We start from the raw sequence: 15,991 nt of genomic DNA, 5'->3' as shown, positions 1-15,991 counted from the left end.
TCCAAGGCCATCTGGTACCAAACTTTCCCATTTGTTGTAGGCCATATTGAAGGTGATGAGCCCTTTTGTGAGCTCTTTTGATTGTCAAAAAAGTTAAGGGATAGTAAATAACATACAGCCTGTGCATCTTTTCAGCCTCCTAGAGAACCTGATGTTATGATCTTAAAACTATTATTTTTAATTTGCTTTTAGATATGGATGCTTACTGGAGACAAGCTGGAAACAGCTACATGTATAGCAAAGAGTTCTCACCTTGTATCGCGGAACCAGGATATTCACATTTTTAGACCAGTAAGTCTTTTTTTTTTTATTACGCTATTTCATTTTATTTACCTTAAACATGACAGCGCTTTATATAGCAGTGATACGGCAGTTCATATGTACACATTAGAATTGTATGCCTCCAGGGGGTTATAGAAGACCTACTGGGCCTGATGTAAGCTGCTGAAAAGGATCTATAGACCTGACACCTTTGGTCTCAAAAAATGTTAAAGAAAGAACACAAACTAGCCAATCTAAGTGCCATTATCCTTTTGATAAACAAGTGCACCACCTGGCACTTTGCACCACAATGATGCATAAATGTACAAGAAGCCTGGAGCTGCCCGCATCCACCTACAACTTAAGGCAATGAGGCAATAAATTCAGACAAGGAGAAAGACCCTAATGAAACCTCATATGAGCCAGAAGATCCACAGGAGTCCTGGCTAGAAGGTTATATCAAGGACCGAAGATACAGACAAGATATAAAATATAATAAAGATTTATTATAAACTAAACATGGTCAAATCATTTCAAGGGTCCAGTGTGTGGAACTGATGAAGAGGACTGGACCCTCAAATGCTTTGTCAATGGATAGTTTATAACAAATCGTTATTATTTTGTATATCTTGTCTGCATCTTCTTTCCTTGATTTAACTTCTATCCATCAGCACCCCTCTCTGACATCTGTCTTTCCAGAGGACTCCCGTGGATCTTTTGGCTCATATGAGGTTCCTTGAGGATCTTTTTCCCAGTCCTGTGGAGTCGGGTCCTTTACATACTAAAGTAAAGTAAAGTAAAGTAAACATTTTAAATATATCACTCAGCATCTAATCCTGACCATCTACATCTATTTTTTTTGTGTCTAGCACCTTTATTTTTTTTTTATTACACTTTTAATTTAGCTCACTAGTCTGAATTCCTCTCAAAGGGAGGGGGCGTGGCCTCACTGTGCAGGTCTCCACCCCCTCCCTCATTATGCTGTCTGCTCACATCTCCCCTAGCATTAGCAAAACTACAACTCCCAGCTTGTCCTCACTGACAGTAGCGGGACACAAGCTGACAGTAGGAGGATTTTTACTCCAGCTGTGAGCCCTGCGCTCACAGCTGTCAATCAAGAAAGTGTGTCCATGACATAGATGATGATGCATGGACACAGCAGGACTAGTATGTGTCCAAGCAGGCAGGGGGGGCAGTTGTTTGACTGGCTTTTTCACTATGAAATACTGAAAAAAAAATTATGAAAGCAATTGCAAAACCTATTGGTTATACATGCTTTACAACATATCAAAAGTTTTTGTATCTGACAGTGCCCCTTTAAGTATTTTTTGTCAGGTTTAATGATCTGTTAACTAAAAACCATTTGACCTCTGCATTATAGGTCCTCTGCAAGCTTCATTTTTAAAAAGCTAAAAAGTTACTTTTACATTTTGTGATAATCTAGGTAGTCAGCTTTAACTTCTGCCTACCGTTTATGCATGGTTAGAGAACAGCATTTTTAATGGTTGTCTTTCATTCGTATGTACATCGATTAGCCAGACATTGTGTTTTTTATTGCGCTCAGAGAAGGATTGCCAAATGGCACATAATTACAGACATAAAATATATGAGAATATGTGAAGCACTCCATAGAATATTTTAAATAATAATTATTTTTTAAGGCAGTGCTGAGGAGGCAGCAATTTTCCATGCACTTTTAATTATAACTTGGTTTTATGTTCCAAAATAAAAATGGCAAAGTTGTTGCGACTTCTTTGTCTCTCTCTGATAAGACATATGTCTGTGTCTCGTCTAAATGAAGCACTTTTCCAACAGAAATAATTATTAGAATATAATTTACATGTAAATGCAGTTTGTTGTGAAACATCAGAATAGCAGATTAGGCCCTGCAGACTCCTATTTGCAATTAAATTATTAATGCTTCTGATAAAACTTCAGATCAATTTTTGTTGACCTTTTCGTAAAGTAACATTGCAAATTAAGTTTCTTGAACAAAATCTATTTACTTTGCGGTTTTCTATAGTTTATAATAAGTAGGGAAACTACAATTATGTTAATTTGGCGTGTAAGGACTTTGAAATGAAATTTTAAAACCTAATCATTTGCCAGCAGTTTTCTTTTTTGTTTACTAGTTTCATATGTGTATGTAGCTTTAGTAATATTTTAGAATCTGCTGAAAAATTGTATATGTGCTATAAATTTATTTGTTTTAATAGTTTCATACCCTTTGAGGTATCAAAACTGTTTGTCAGGACTCCAGTTGTGGCATCTCTATCCCCTCTGTGTAGGTCACATGTGAATGTTGGTACTAAATTAGAGGATAAACAGGTTTTCTTGTACCATAATATTGATGCCCTATCTTTTGGTATCAGATCAGTAAGAGTAGGTCTTTTGGCGCTCTTGCCAACTAGGTGACAGATTTGGCTGTACCACATCCCTTTCATTGATAGCCAGGGGGGATTTTTGGTAGTGACTCTGCTTTGTAGCGATGTGAATGGAATTGAGTGCAGTATAGCCATTACCAAATGTGTGGCCTTGTGCCTGGTGAACTAGAATATCATGCATAGCTTGGTGAAATGCTGCACTCCTTTAGGCAGCTAATTGGTAGGAGTGCCAGAAGTCAGACCCCTAGCTATTTGACCCCTAACCATTTTATACTGTTTTCTTAAACTAAGAACAGACTATCAATATTATAATCCCAGAAAAAAATGATTTAAAGGGGTATTTCGCCCCTAGACATCTTATCCCTGTGCAGTACCTGGCATTCATTTAGAATGCTTAGAGTGGGCGGCAGAGGTTGTTATGTCACGGCCACGCCCCTTGTGCAGGGGTTGTGGCGTCATGGCGATGCCCCCCTCAATGCAAGTCTATGGGAAAAGACGTGACGGCCATTGCGTTACAACCCCCTTCCGCCCCCTCAAAGCGTTCGGAACACAATGTTCCGTACGCTGGAGCAGCGGAGTACACCTTTAAGTTTAGTTATTAATTATACTGTTATGCAAATTAAACAATAAAACTTGGTTTCAGTAACAACCATTGATTTCTATGAAGAGTAGTGCACCTAGAGGAGATACCATACACAGTCAATAACAGAGGGTAGAAGTACACTGATATTGGACCATCCTGACTCCAAGGAGTGACATGAATGCAGTGCAGATATCTTTTTGGCTGATATGATATAGCTTCTCCTAGCAATTGGCTGTGCCAGTCAAGTGACTATGAAAGACATGACTTTGCACTGCAATGGCAACAGGAAGTGGTGGGGCAACCTGGAGACTGTTTTTAAGTGATCAGTAAAACTCTTTTTTTTTTTTTTTTTTAATATATTGGCTCCTCTGTTCTTTAACATAATAATTATTATTATTATTCCTGTCAGTGTAATTTTGTAATATGTCGTTTTTAGAAGTTTCTGTATTTTTTTTACCATGATTGCAGGTTAGTAGTCGAAGTGAAGCTCACTTAGAGCTAAATGCTTTCAGAAGAAAACATGATTGTGCCTTAGTGATCGCAGGCGATTCTCTTGAGGTGAGGTTTGTTTATTTTTTAATAATACCATAATTGTTATAACTCTTGACATCACATACCGTAATAACTCTGTTTGATATGTAAACTAAGTTTTTAATGTCAATAGATAAAACATGTTTCAAAAATACATATAAAAGCCCCACCTTTAAAAAAAAATGTCAACAAAATGTCAAAAAACATCATACGATGGTTCCTCAATTACAACTTTAATTTGTTCCAGGATGACCATTGTATGTTGAAATGATTGTATCCTGAGACCATAACTCTATGGAAACCTGGTAATTGGTCCTGAAGCTCCCAGAATCAATCATCTAAAAATAGGATAAAGTGAGGATTAAAGAGAGAAATAGATAACTAATACAGATAAATAGTGTTCTTACATATAAAGCTAAGTAAGAACTGCTGGAAGCTGTAAATCACTTTCTTTGTCGTGGACAGGTGCTTCTTCAGGGCCCTGTGCAGAACACACAGTGTCCCAAAAAAATAAAATGGTGCCACCCTCACCTGGCTAACCCTGGCACATATAAAAAGTTGTACAGGACATGTAGTATCTCCCTGTAATGTAGGGATACGCTACCAGACAACTGATCAGTACATGTACTTCAGTAATACAGGTATTTTACCAGTGAAATGGCCATTCTGATTGGTTGGATCTTTCAGACATTGACAAGTTTCGCAGATCTGGACTGTCCATAGAAATGTATGTTGACTAAGTTACAATGGTCCAGGAAAGACCATTGTATGTTGAAAATATTGTGCCCTGAGGCCATTGTAAGTTATGAGACTACTGTATTTTGTAGCTCCACGTGCAAAAAAGTTATTTTTTCTCATTTCTTTACTGTAGGTGTGTTTAAAATATTATGAGCATGAATTTGTTGAGCTTGCCTGTCAGTGCCCTGCCGTCGTGTGTTGCCGCTGTTCCCCAACACAGAAAGCACAGATTGTTAAGCTTTTGCAACAGCATACAGGAAGACGCACATGTTCCATAGGTAAGAAGAACCAGCTAGTCTTCTGCACTTTCATTGTTAAAAACCTAGACATTGCATCTCTATATAAACCTATCGTTACAGTTATACATATGTTGATATAAAGGGAAATAAATACTCTGTCTTTCCTTATGTTGCCTAAATTATTTATTTAAATATGGAATTTAAATAAATAATTTTAATAATTTATTTAAATCTGGAAATTTGAAATAGCTCACTTTGTTAACCTATTAAATACATTGGGCGTAAATTTACACCCTTAAAGGGGTACTCCGGCGCTAAGACATCCTTTGGATAGGGGATAAGATGCCTGATCGCGGGGGTCCCGCAGCTGGGGAGCCCTGTGATCTTGCACCCCGTTATAATCAGTCCCCGCGATCGCCAGTAATCAGACCTGGAGCGAACATGCTGCGGGACTGATTATAACGGGGTTCTGTGTGCAAGATCATGGGGGTCCACATCGGCGGGACCCCCCCCCCGATCAGGCATCTTATCCCCTATCCTTTGGATAGGGGATAAGATGTCTTAGCGCCAGAGTACCCCTTTAATGTCCAGGGCTTAACGCACCAGGGGGTAAATGTACGCCCTGAAGCATTAGGTGACATTCAGCGGAGGAGCTGCACTTGCTTCTTAGTGGTCTACCATCAGTAGCCAGACATTCACCGCTAATGACTGAGAGCGGCAATTCCGCTGCTTCCCGTCTTTAACCCTTTAATGATTGCATATAAAAGCCCCCTTTGGGGACATAAATAGTGTAAAATAAATTAAAACATTTTAAGAAAAAAAAGTATACCCCTGTCCTAATAAAATATAAAATCACCCTTCCCTACACAAATAAAAACACATAAAAATAATAAACAAATTTGGTATCACCACGTGCATAATTGTCCAAGACATTAAAATATAATGTTTATGATCTTGCATGGTAAACAGTGTAAGTGTAAACCCCTTAAGGACAATGGGATTTTTCATCAGACCCATATGAGGGCTTCTTTTTTGCACCACAAATTATACTTTGTAATGACATCACTCATTTTACTACCAAATATACAGTGAAACAAAATTATATGTGGGGCAAAATTGAAAAAAAAAAAAAAGCTATTTTGAAACTTTTGGGGGCTTCCAATTCTACACAGTGCACTTTTCGGTAAAAATGACACTATATTCTGTAGGTCCATACGATTAAAACAATACCCTATTTACCTAGGTTTTGTTTTATTTTACTACTTTTAAAAAATTATAACTTTTTGTACTAAAATTTGTATGCATAAAATTGTCCTCCTTTGACCCCTATAACTTTTTTTTGTATATTAAGCTGTATGAGGGCTCATTTATTGGGCCATAATCTGTTGTTTTTATCTGTACATTGTGGTATTGATCTGACTTTTCGATCGCTTTTTACTTACTTTTTTTCTGGGATGTGACGTGATTAAAAAACGCAGTTCTGGGGTTTGGTATTTTTTTTTACATTTATGCCATTTACCGTAAGGGATAAATAATGTTATATTCTAATAGTTTGAACAATTACGCATGCGGCGATACCCAATATGTTCTTTTTATTTTGTTTACTTGTTTGTAATATGGGAAAAGGGGGGGTGATTCGAACTTTTACTATGGAAGGGGTTAATGGGTGTTTTTTTTTTTTACTTTTATAAAAAAAAAAAAACATTTTTTTTAATACACTTTATTGGTCCCTTAGGGGACGTTTAGGAGGAATCATTAGATTCCTCATACAGATCAATGTAGTTCCTAAGAACTACATTGATTTGTGTGATCTGCCTTCATTTGATAGAGCCTGGTCCAGCCAGGCTGTCACATCTGGGCAGGGAAGGAGTGCACACTGTTCTCGCCCACTCCCTCTATCCCTGCCTACTTATGTACCCGCCCTAGGTAGCGGGTCCGTAACCATGGTGACAGTCCCTACTTTTACAATAAGTGAGGGCAGTCCAGTCAAAATAATAAACTATAATGCAGACAGAGGTCGGGACTCGCAATGGAATCACTCAGACTAACAGAAAAATAACTAAACATACACACAATAAGTCGTTGTCCACAGTCCGAAACAAGCCAATTCACAAAGCCAGGAGAAGAGTCAGAGAGCGGAGCCAATGGGTCAAAATGCCAAATATAACAGATACAATATAAATGCTAGCTAGGAGTACACAGAGCTCTTTAGCTGGCAAGGATTGGTAGTAGACTATATGCAAATGAAGAAAATAAAGTTCTCTCAGCTCACCTCCTCCACGGTCTGCAAGGACTCGAGCCCGGCCCGGCTTTGTACTTGTGGGTAAGTGAAGAAAAGGTAGTCCAGCTGTGCCTTTAAAATGTAGATCCTTTATTGAACTTTCTTAAAATGCAGAGCACACATAGGTGAGGTCTGCTGACCAGGTGAAGGTGGATGGTGTGTGCTCTGCATTTTAAGAAAGTTCAATAAAGGATCTACATTTTAAAGGCACTGCTGGACTACCTTTTCTTCACTTACCCATTGGTAGTAGACTGCCAACTTATATATAGGCCCAGACCAGGTGCTCATATCAAGATCAGCTGACCAGTCCAGACAGCTGGGCATAGCCCAAAACAAAACAGAGAGAGCTGTCAGAACGGTTCAACCCCACGGGTTCTGACACAGGCTATATCAAATGCAGAGCTGGGACAGAAGGGGAGGTAAGCCCTCCGGCTATCCCGACAGTGGATTCCCCCCACCAGACTACAAGTGACAGATTAAAGGTCCCTTTAGATGCCGTTGGCAGTTTTGACAAACGCAATCTAAAGGGTTAATAGCCAGCCATGGCAATCACCGCATGCCGGCTATGAACGGCGGCCCCAGCTTCAAGAATCAGCTAAGGGCCGCCGAGTATGGAGCCCACTCCATACACCATTCGCGACACCATGACGGACCAGGTCAAGCACTACAATAATAGAAGAACTATATAAATTGGGTATAATTTGGGTATCAATTTAATTACATTAACCTCTTAAGGACGCAGGGTGCACCTGTACACCCTGAGCCCGGTCCCGGTATTTAAAACGGGATCACGCCATGACCCCGCATCATACCGGGTCTGTCCTAGCGGTTAATGATATCCGGGACCCTGGGCTAATAGCATGCGGCACAGATCGTTGTGCCGCGCGCTATTAACCCTTCAGACGCGCCAATCAAAGTTGATCGCCGTGTCTTAAATGAACGTAAAAGCTTCCCGGCAGCTCAGTCGGGCTGATCAGGACTATCGCGATAAAATTGCGATGTCCCGATCAGCTAGGACGCGAGCGGAGGTCCCCATACCTTGCTCCGTCTTGTTCGATCGGCATTTGATTGCTCCAAGCCTGAGCTACAGGCTTGAGCAATCAACCCCCTATAACGCTGATCCATGCAAAGCTATGGCTTTTCAGGGATCAGTGTAAAAGATCAGGGAGTGCAGTGTTATAGCCCCCTATGGGAGCTATAACACTGCAAAAAAAAAAGGTGAAATAAAAAATTAATAAAGGTCATTTAACCTCTTCCCTAATAGAAGTTTGAATCGCCCCCCTTTTCCCATAAAAAAAAAAAAAACTGTAAATAAAAATAAACATATGGGGTATTGCCACGTGCGGAAATGTCCGAACTATAAAAATATATCATTAATTAACCCGCTGGTCAATGGCGTATGCGCAAAAATTTTTGATCACTTTTTATATCATGAAAAAATGAATAAAAAGCGATCAAAACATCCTATCAATACAAAAATGGTACCGATAAAAACTTCAGAACGCATGTAGTTATGATTTTTTTCAGAAGTATGACAAAATCAGACCTATATAAATAGGGTATCATTTTAACCGTATGGACCTACAGAATAAAGATAAGGTGTCATTTTTTCCAAAAAATTTACTGAAAGAATTTACTGAAAAAATTTACTGAAAAAAAGAAACGGAAGCCCCCAAAAGTTACAAAATGACATTTTTTCTTCAATTTTGTCACACAATGAATTTTTTTTCTGTTTCGCCGTGGATTTTTTGGTAAAATGTCCCTGTCAGAATGATAGGTGATCAGCTCCTCTATGGGGGCTTGTCCTGTAGGGCATCTTCCTCTGTTCTACAGCATCTAGGGATCACCTGACGGTTCCTAAAGGCTGCACTGCAGAAGATACCAGCCAGTGCTTATATTTAAAAATGTAATCTCGACTTGGTTCGCATCACCACTTAACCCATCCCTTGCTGGGCCAGGTACAGTGCACCCAGCAAGAAGGGGAGTAAGGGGGACATTTAAGCAGCAATCTATATAGGTTGCTGATTAGTGCCATGCCCCAAGCACAGCATCACCACTTAACTCTCTCTTGGCTGACTGGACAGAAGTACTCTGCCCAAGCTGAGCCCATGTATGTATAGCCACATGCCATGCTCAGAAGCAGGGGCATCTGCTATTAATGGGAGACCTCATTTAGAGCGGGACTCCTGTAATTTTTAAAGCATACCTCCGATATGTACAATTTATCCTAAGGATAGAGGATAAGTGTTAGATCGCAGGGGATTCGACCGCTGAAAATTATTTCCTTCTCATGGGCATCTATTCCCCTATTGATGCACCCCATGATTTTATTTGCCTTGGCAGCAGCTGCCCGACACTGGTCACTACAGCTAAATTTACTGTTAACTAGTCATTTTAACTAAGTCATTTTCCACTTCAGTTGCCCTAAGTGTTCTCCCATTTAATACATAATCCCAGCCCGAATTTTTCTTCCCCATGAGCATTACTTTACATTTATCAGTGTTGAACCTCATGTGCCACTTCCCAGCCCAAACCTCCAACCTATCCAGAACCATTTGTAACAGTACACTGTCCTCTATAGTGTTTACCGCTTTACAGACTTTAGTATCATCTGCAAAGATTGCTACATTACTATTCAAACTATTACTACCTCTACAAGGTCATTAATAAATATATTAAATAGAACAGGACCCAAGACGGACCTCTGTGGTACCCCACTAGTAACAGACACCCAATCAGAATAAGTACCATTAATAACCACCCTCTGTTTCCTATCACTGAGCCAATTACTCATCCACTTACACACATTCTCCCCCAGCCCAATCCTTCTCATTTTATGCACCAATCTTTTATGTGGCACTGTATCAAATGCTTTGGAAAAATCCAGATATACGACATCCAGCGATTGCCCCTGGTCCAGTCTGGAGCTCACCTCCTCATAAAAGCTGATCAGGTTAGTTTGACAGGACCGATCCCTCATAAAGCCATGCTGATATGGAGTCATACATTTATTTTTATCCAAAATAGCATCTCTTAGAAAACCCTCAAACAATTTACATACAACTTAGGCTAAACTAACAGGCCTGTAATTCCCGGGGTCACCTTTTGACCCCTTTTTAAATAATGGCACCACATTTGCCATGCGCCAGTCCTGGGGAACAGTCCCTGTTACTATAGAGTCCCTGAATATTAAAAATAGGGGTCTGTCTATTACATTACTTAAAGGGGTACTCTGTCCCTAGACATCTTATCCCCTATCCAAGGATAGGGGATAAGATGTCTGATCACGGGTTCCGCTGCTGGGGACCCCCGCGATCTCTCCTGCAGCACCCCGAGTCATCAGCTCTCCGGAGCTAAGTTTGCTCCGTGGCTGATGACAGGGGCCGGTGGTTCGTGACATCATGGCCCCACCCCCTCATGCAGTAACGCCCCACTCCCTTAATGCAAGCTTATGGGAGGGGGCGTGGTAAGTTACACCCTCTCCCATAGACTTGCATTAAGGAGGCGGAGCGTGATGTCATGAAGGGGCCGAGCCATGATGACACGAACCGCCGGACCCTGGTGATTTGTTTATTTTGATTTTTTTGTAGGCGGCACTGTATTTCTTCCTGGGTTAGACATGTGACCTGTCCTGGGGAGTTTACCTTATCTGGCTGTGTTTCATATTTGCTTTTTCCTGATCCCCATCTATAATTTCTTCTTCATCATTTTTTAAAGGGCCTACACTTTCATTTTTGACCTTTTTGCTATTTATATATTGTTAAAGAACATTTTGAGGTTAGTTTTACTCTCTTTGGCAATGAGTCTTTCTTTCTCAAATGTTGTGGCTTTTATCAGTTTTTTTAAATATATTTTATATTTTTCTCTATAGCTTTTTAATGCTTCTTCACTGCCGTCCTCTTTTAGTAGTTTAAATGCTTTATTTTTGTCCTTTATTGCCCCCTTAACATTTTTATTCATCCATATTGGTTTTCTTTTATTCCTGACCATTTTATTCCCATAAGGTATATACCTCTTACAGTGAGAATTTAAAATATTCTTAAACGTTCTGGCAAAATGAAAGATGAGCTGTGATTGTTTTCTAAGAAAACTAGACCATCTCTGTCCTCAAACAGATTGGTAAATCTGGCCAATAGAGTTAAATAAAGAATAGCATGCAGTCAGTATAAAAAGGGTGACATGGAGCACCCATTATTGTGATGGGGATCTTAGAGGTCAGACCTCTTACAATCAAGCAGTCCTGTGAATAGGTGATGAGTGTTGATAGAAAAACCCCATTAAGAGGCATTACAGTGACTTTATGTTTTATAAACCTCCAGGAACATCAACCTTGCTGCTCATGAGCTGTGCCCCATTTATTTTAAGGCTCATATTTGCTGCTTCCCTTTAAAAATGCCAAGTGATGACGTCCTAAGCAATATTCAGTGACTGATGGAAATATATACTTTGTTTATAGGTGATGGAGGAAATGATGTGAGCATGATCCAAGCAGCTGATTGTGGCATTGGCATAGAGGGAAAGGTAACATTTTAGTATTTAATTCATCAAAATATTTTGTAGTTTTTCCCTATATCCCTGTTTCATAAGCAAAGACATAGGAAGACAACAGAGAAGATCATTAATGGGATCTGAGCCTGCTGATTTTGGCTGGACTGCTCATTAATTTATCTAATGGGTATGTGCTGCCCAAAGAGTCTGGTAGCAGTTAATTCCCCTATTCTGTTCTGGAGAGAAAGATGTCTGGCAAGTAAGTGACAGCTATCTAATGTTTCTGGACAACTTTACATCTAATTAGTGGTCATAAGTAATTTGTAGCATACCTTAGCCGCTGGTGCCCAACTTCCAAAGAGTGCCCCAACACAGCAATATACATCTCTAACCTCTTGCAAAGGTTTTGCTGTTCCTATGTAGCGACCACAACATGTAGGTAAACTTACACCTGAATGCGGTGGCCACCGGCGACACAATATTGCCGAAATTGCTGCAACATGATGTGGCCAAAAGCCACCACATGCCAGTGTGGTTTTGCCCGCATGAAATGGTCACAACTTGGTATTGTGCAGCCCACTTCCTGGAAGTTGAGAGCCGGAGGAGAGCAAGGGTATATTATATCTTTTAGTGTGCTGGAACAACCCCTTTAACCCCTTAGGGACCCATGACGTACCGGTACGGGGTGACTGCTGATATCGATCAGCAGGCACCCCGCGCAAATGCCCAGGGGGGTCATCAGAATGTCGGCGATTGAATTCACACTGTCGATTTGCGCAATTCCGGGTCATACGGGTCTATGGTGACCAGGAAAATAAGGGGGATCGGGGTTGTCCAAGACACCCACGATCCCCCTGAAGGGATAGGAGTGAGGTGGCAGGGGTGCCATGCCTTCTATCCCTGCTATTGGTCGTATAGAAGCGACGACCAATAGCAGATCGGGGGGGGCGGGGGGGGGGGTTAACTTTCGGTTTCCTCCTCCTTGCCACCCACAATAGGCCGGGCCAAACGGGGAAAGCGACGGGGACCAGCGCCGAAGTCCACTTACCCATCGGCAGCGGCGGAGGCGACGATCCGGCTCCCTGGATTTTACTGAAGCCGGTGAGTTGCCTAGCAACATCTGGAGGGCTACAGTTTGAGACCACTCTACAGTGGTCTCTAAACTGTAGCCCTCCAGATCTTGCAAAACTACAACTCCTAGCATGCCCACACAGCTGTTTGCTGTCTGGTGCAAAACTGTAAATCCCAGCATGCCCAAACAGCTGTCTCGACATGCTGGGAGTTGTAGATGCGTACCTCCAGCTGTTGCATAACTACATCTCCCAGCATGCCCTTCGGCGATCAGTACATGCTGGGAGTCGTAGTTTTGCAACAGCTGGAGGCACACTGGTTGGAAAATACTGAGTTGGGTAACAGAACCTAACTGAAGGTTTTCCAATCAGTGTGGCTCCAGCTGTTGCAAAAGTTCAACTCCCAGCATGCACGGTCTGTCAGTACATGCCGGGAGTTGTAGTTTTGAAACAGCTGGAGGTTTGCCCCCCCCCATGTGAATATACAGGGTACATTCACACGGGCGAGTTTACAGTAAGTTTCCTGCTTGAAGTTTGTGCTGCGGCAAATTTTTCGCCGCAGCGCTAACTCCTAGCGGGAAACTCACTGTAAACCCGCCAGTGTGAATGTACCCTAAAAACACTACACTACATTAACTCCTAATAAATTGTAAAACACTACATATACACCCCCTTACACTGCCTCCCCCCCCACCCCAGTAAAAATTTAAAACGTACTGTACGGCAGTGTTTCCAAAACGGAGCCTCCAGCTGTTCCAAAACAACAACTCCCAGCATTTCCAGACAGCCACTGACTGTCCAGGCATGCTGGGAGTTTAGCAACAGCTGGAGGCACCCTGTTTTTGAATCACTGGCGTAGAATGCCCCTATGTCCACCCCTGAGCAATCCCTTATTTAGCCCTCAAATTCGCATGGCGCTCTCTCACTTCGGAGCCCTGTTGTATTTCAAGGAAACAGTTTAGGGCCACATATGGAGTATTTCCGTACTCGGGAGCAATTGCACTACAAATTTTGGGGGGCTTTTTCTCCTTTTACCCCTCGTGAAAAGGAAAAGTTGGGGGCTACACCAGACTATTAGTGCAAAATTGTTTATTTTTTTACACTTACATGCTGGTGCTGCCCCTTACTTTTTATTTTCACAAGCAGTAAAAGGAAAAGATTTGTAACGCAATTTCTCCTGGGTACGGAAATACCCCGTATATGGGCGTAAAATGCTCTGCGGAGGCACAACAAGGCTCAGGAGTGAGAGCGCACCATGTACATTTGAGGCCTAAATTGGTGATTTGCACAGGGGTGATTTTACAGCGGTTCTGACATAAACACAAAAAAATAAATACCCACATGTGACCCCATTTTGGAAACTACACCCCTCACAGAGTGTAACAAGGGGTAAAGTGAGCCTTAACACAAATTTTCGTTAACGTTGAATGGGGAAATGAAAAAAAAAATTTCACTAAAATGCTGGTGTTACCCTAAATTTTTCATTTTCACAAGGGAAAATAGGAAAAAAGCCCCCCAAAATGTGTAACCCCATTTGTGGATGTAAAGTGCTCTGCGGGCGAATTACAATGCTCAGAAGAGAAAGAGCGACATTGGGCTTTTGAAGAGAAAATTTGTCTGGAATTGAAGGCCACGTGTGTTTACAAAGCCCCCATAGTGCTAGAACAATGTACCCCATGTGACCCCATTTTGTAATGTAATAAGGGGTACAGTTAGCATTTACGCCCCACAGGTGTCTGACAGATTTTAATTCATTTTTCATTTGCACAGCCCACTGTTCCAAAGATCTGTCAAACGCCAGTGGGGTGTAAATACTCACTGCACCCCTTATTAAATTCTGTAAGGTGTGTAGTTTCCAATAGGGGGTCACATGTGGGGGGGTCCACTGTTCTGGCACCACGGGGGGCTTTGTAAACGCACATGGCCCTGGACTTCCATTCCAAACAAATTCACTCTCAAAAAGCTCAATGGCGCTCCTTCACTTCTGAGCATTGTAGTTCGCCAGCAGAGCACTTGACGTCCACACATGGTGTATTTCCATACTCAGAAGAAATGGGGTTACAAATTTTGGGGGTCATTTTCTCCTATTACCCCTTGTAAAAATGTAAAATTTGGGGGGGGAAATGCATTTTAGTGAAAAAAAAATTTTTTTCATTTACACATCCAGCTTTAACAAAAAGTCGTAAAACACCTGTGAGGTGTTAAGGCTCAATGTACCACTTGTTACATTCCTTGAGGGGTGTAGTTTCCAAAATAGTATGCCGTGTGTTGTTTTTTGCTGTGCTGGCACCATAGGGGCTTCCTAAATGTGACATGCCCACCAAAAACCGTTTCAGCAAAATTTGCTTTCCAAAAGCAAAATTTGACTCCTTCTTTTCTGAGCATTGTAGTTCGCCCGCAGAGCATTTCACATTCTAACATGGTGTATTTCCATACTCAGAAGAGATGGGGTTACACATTTTTTTTTGGGGGGGGGCATTTTCTCCCATTACCTTTTGTAAATATAGTAAATTTGGGGAAAATCTGCACTTTAGTGAAAAATAAATGTTTTTCATTTACAAACCCGAATTTAACGAAAACTCGTCAAACACCTGTGGGGTGCCAAGGCTCACTGGACCCCTTGTTACATGCCTTGAGGGGTGTAGTTTCCAAAATGGTATGCCATGTGGGGCGTTTTCTGCTGTTTTGGCACCATAGGGGCTTCCTAAATGTGACATGCCCCCCAAAAACCATTTCATCAAAATTCACTCTCCAAAATCCCATTGTTGCTCCTTCCCTTCTGAGCCCTCTACTGCGCCCGCCGAACACCTTACTCGAGAGACATTGGGTTACAAATTTTGGGGGACTTTTTCTCCTATTACCCCTTGCAAAAATTCAAAAACTGGGTCTACAAGAACATGCGAGTGTACAAAATTAAGATTTTGAATTTTCTCCTTCACTTTGATGCTATTCCTGTGAAACACCTAAAGGGTAAACACACTTACTGAATGTCATTTTGAATACTTTGAGGGGTGTAGTTTTTATAATGGGGTCATTTATGGGGTATTTCTAATAAGAAGGCCTTTCAAATCCACTTCACAACTGAACTGGTCCCTGAAAAGTTCCGATTTTGAAAATTTTGTGAAAAATTGGAAAATTGCTGCTGAACTTTGAAGCCCTCTGATGTCTTCCAAAAGTAAAAACATGTCAACTTTATGATGCCAACATAAAGTAGACAAATTGTATATGTGAATCAATATATAATTTATTTGGTATGTCTATTTCCCTTACAACCAGAGAGCTTCATAGTAAAAAAAAAAAAAAAATGCTAAATGTTCTATTTTTTCATAAAATTTTTGAATTTTTCCCCAAAAAAGGATGCTAGTATCAACGGAAATTTACGACTAGCATAAAGTAGAATATGTCACGAAAAAACA

At 41.0% G+C, this 15,991-nt stretch overlaps 1 protein-coding gene across 3 annotated transcripts in view; it reads left to right on the top strand.

Annotated features, from left to right (window-relative positions):
* ATP9B (ATPase phospholipid transporting 9B (putative)) overlaps nucleotides 1-15,991 on the top strand; it is a 323,289-nt gene that overhangs the window by 291,435 nt on the left and 15,863 nt on the right. For all 3 annotated transcript variants that reach the window (XM_056521396.1, XM_056521395.1, XM_056521397.1), the window contains exons 20-23: nucleotides 193-291; nucleotides 3,697-3,786; nucleotides 4,631-4,775; nucleotides 11,474-11,538. In XM_056521396.1, the coding sequence (XP_056377371.1) occupies nucleotides 193-291; nucleotides 3,697-3,786; nucleotides 4,631-4,775; nucleotides 11,474-11,538 (399 nt within the window). The remainder of the gene's footprint in view (nucleotides 1-192; nucleotides 292-3,696; nucleotides 3,787-4,630; nucleotides 4,776-11,473; nucleotides 11,539-15,991) is intronic.

This window comes from Hyla sarda, chromosome 5 (assembly GCF_029499605.1).
Source record: "Hyla sarda isolate aHylSar1 chromosome 5, aHylSar1.hap1, whole genome shotgun sequence".
NCBI classification, from domain to species: Eukaryota; Metazoa; Chordata; class Amphibia; order Anura; family Hylidae; genus Hyla; species Hyla sarda.
Note: the sequence above shows the minus strand (reverse complement) of the source record. Positions and strands in the feature narration are given on the sequence as shown.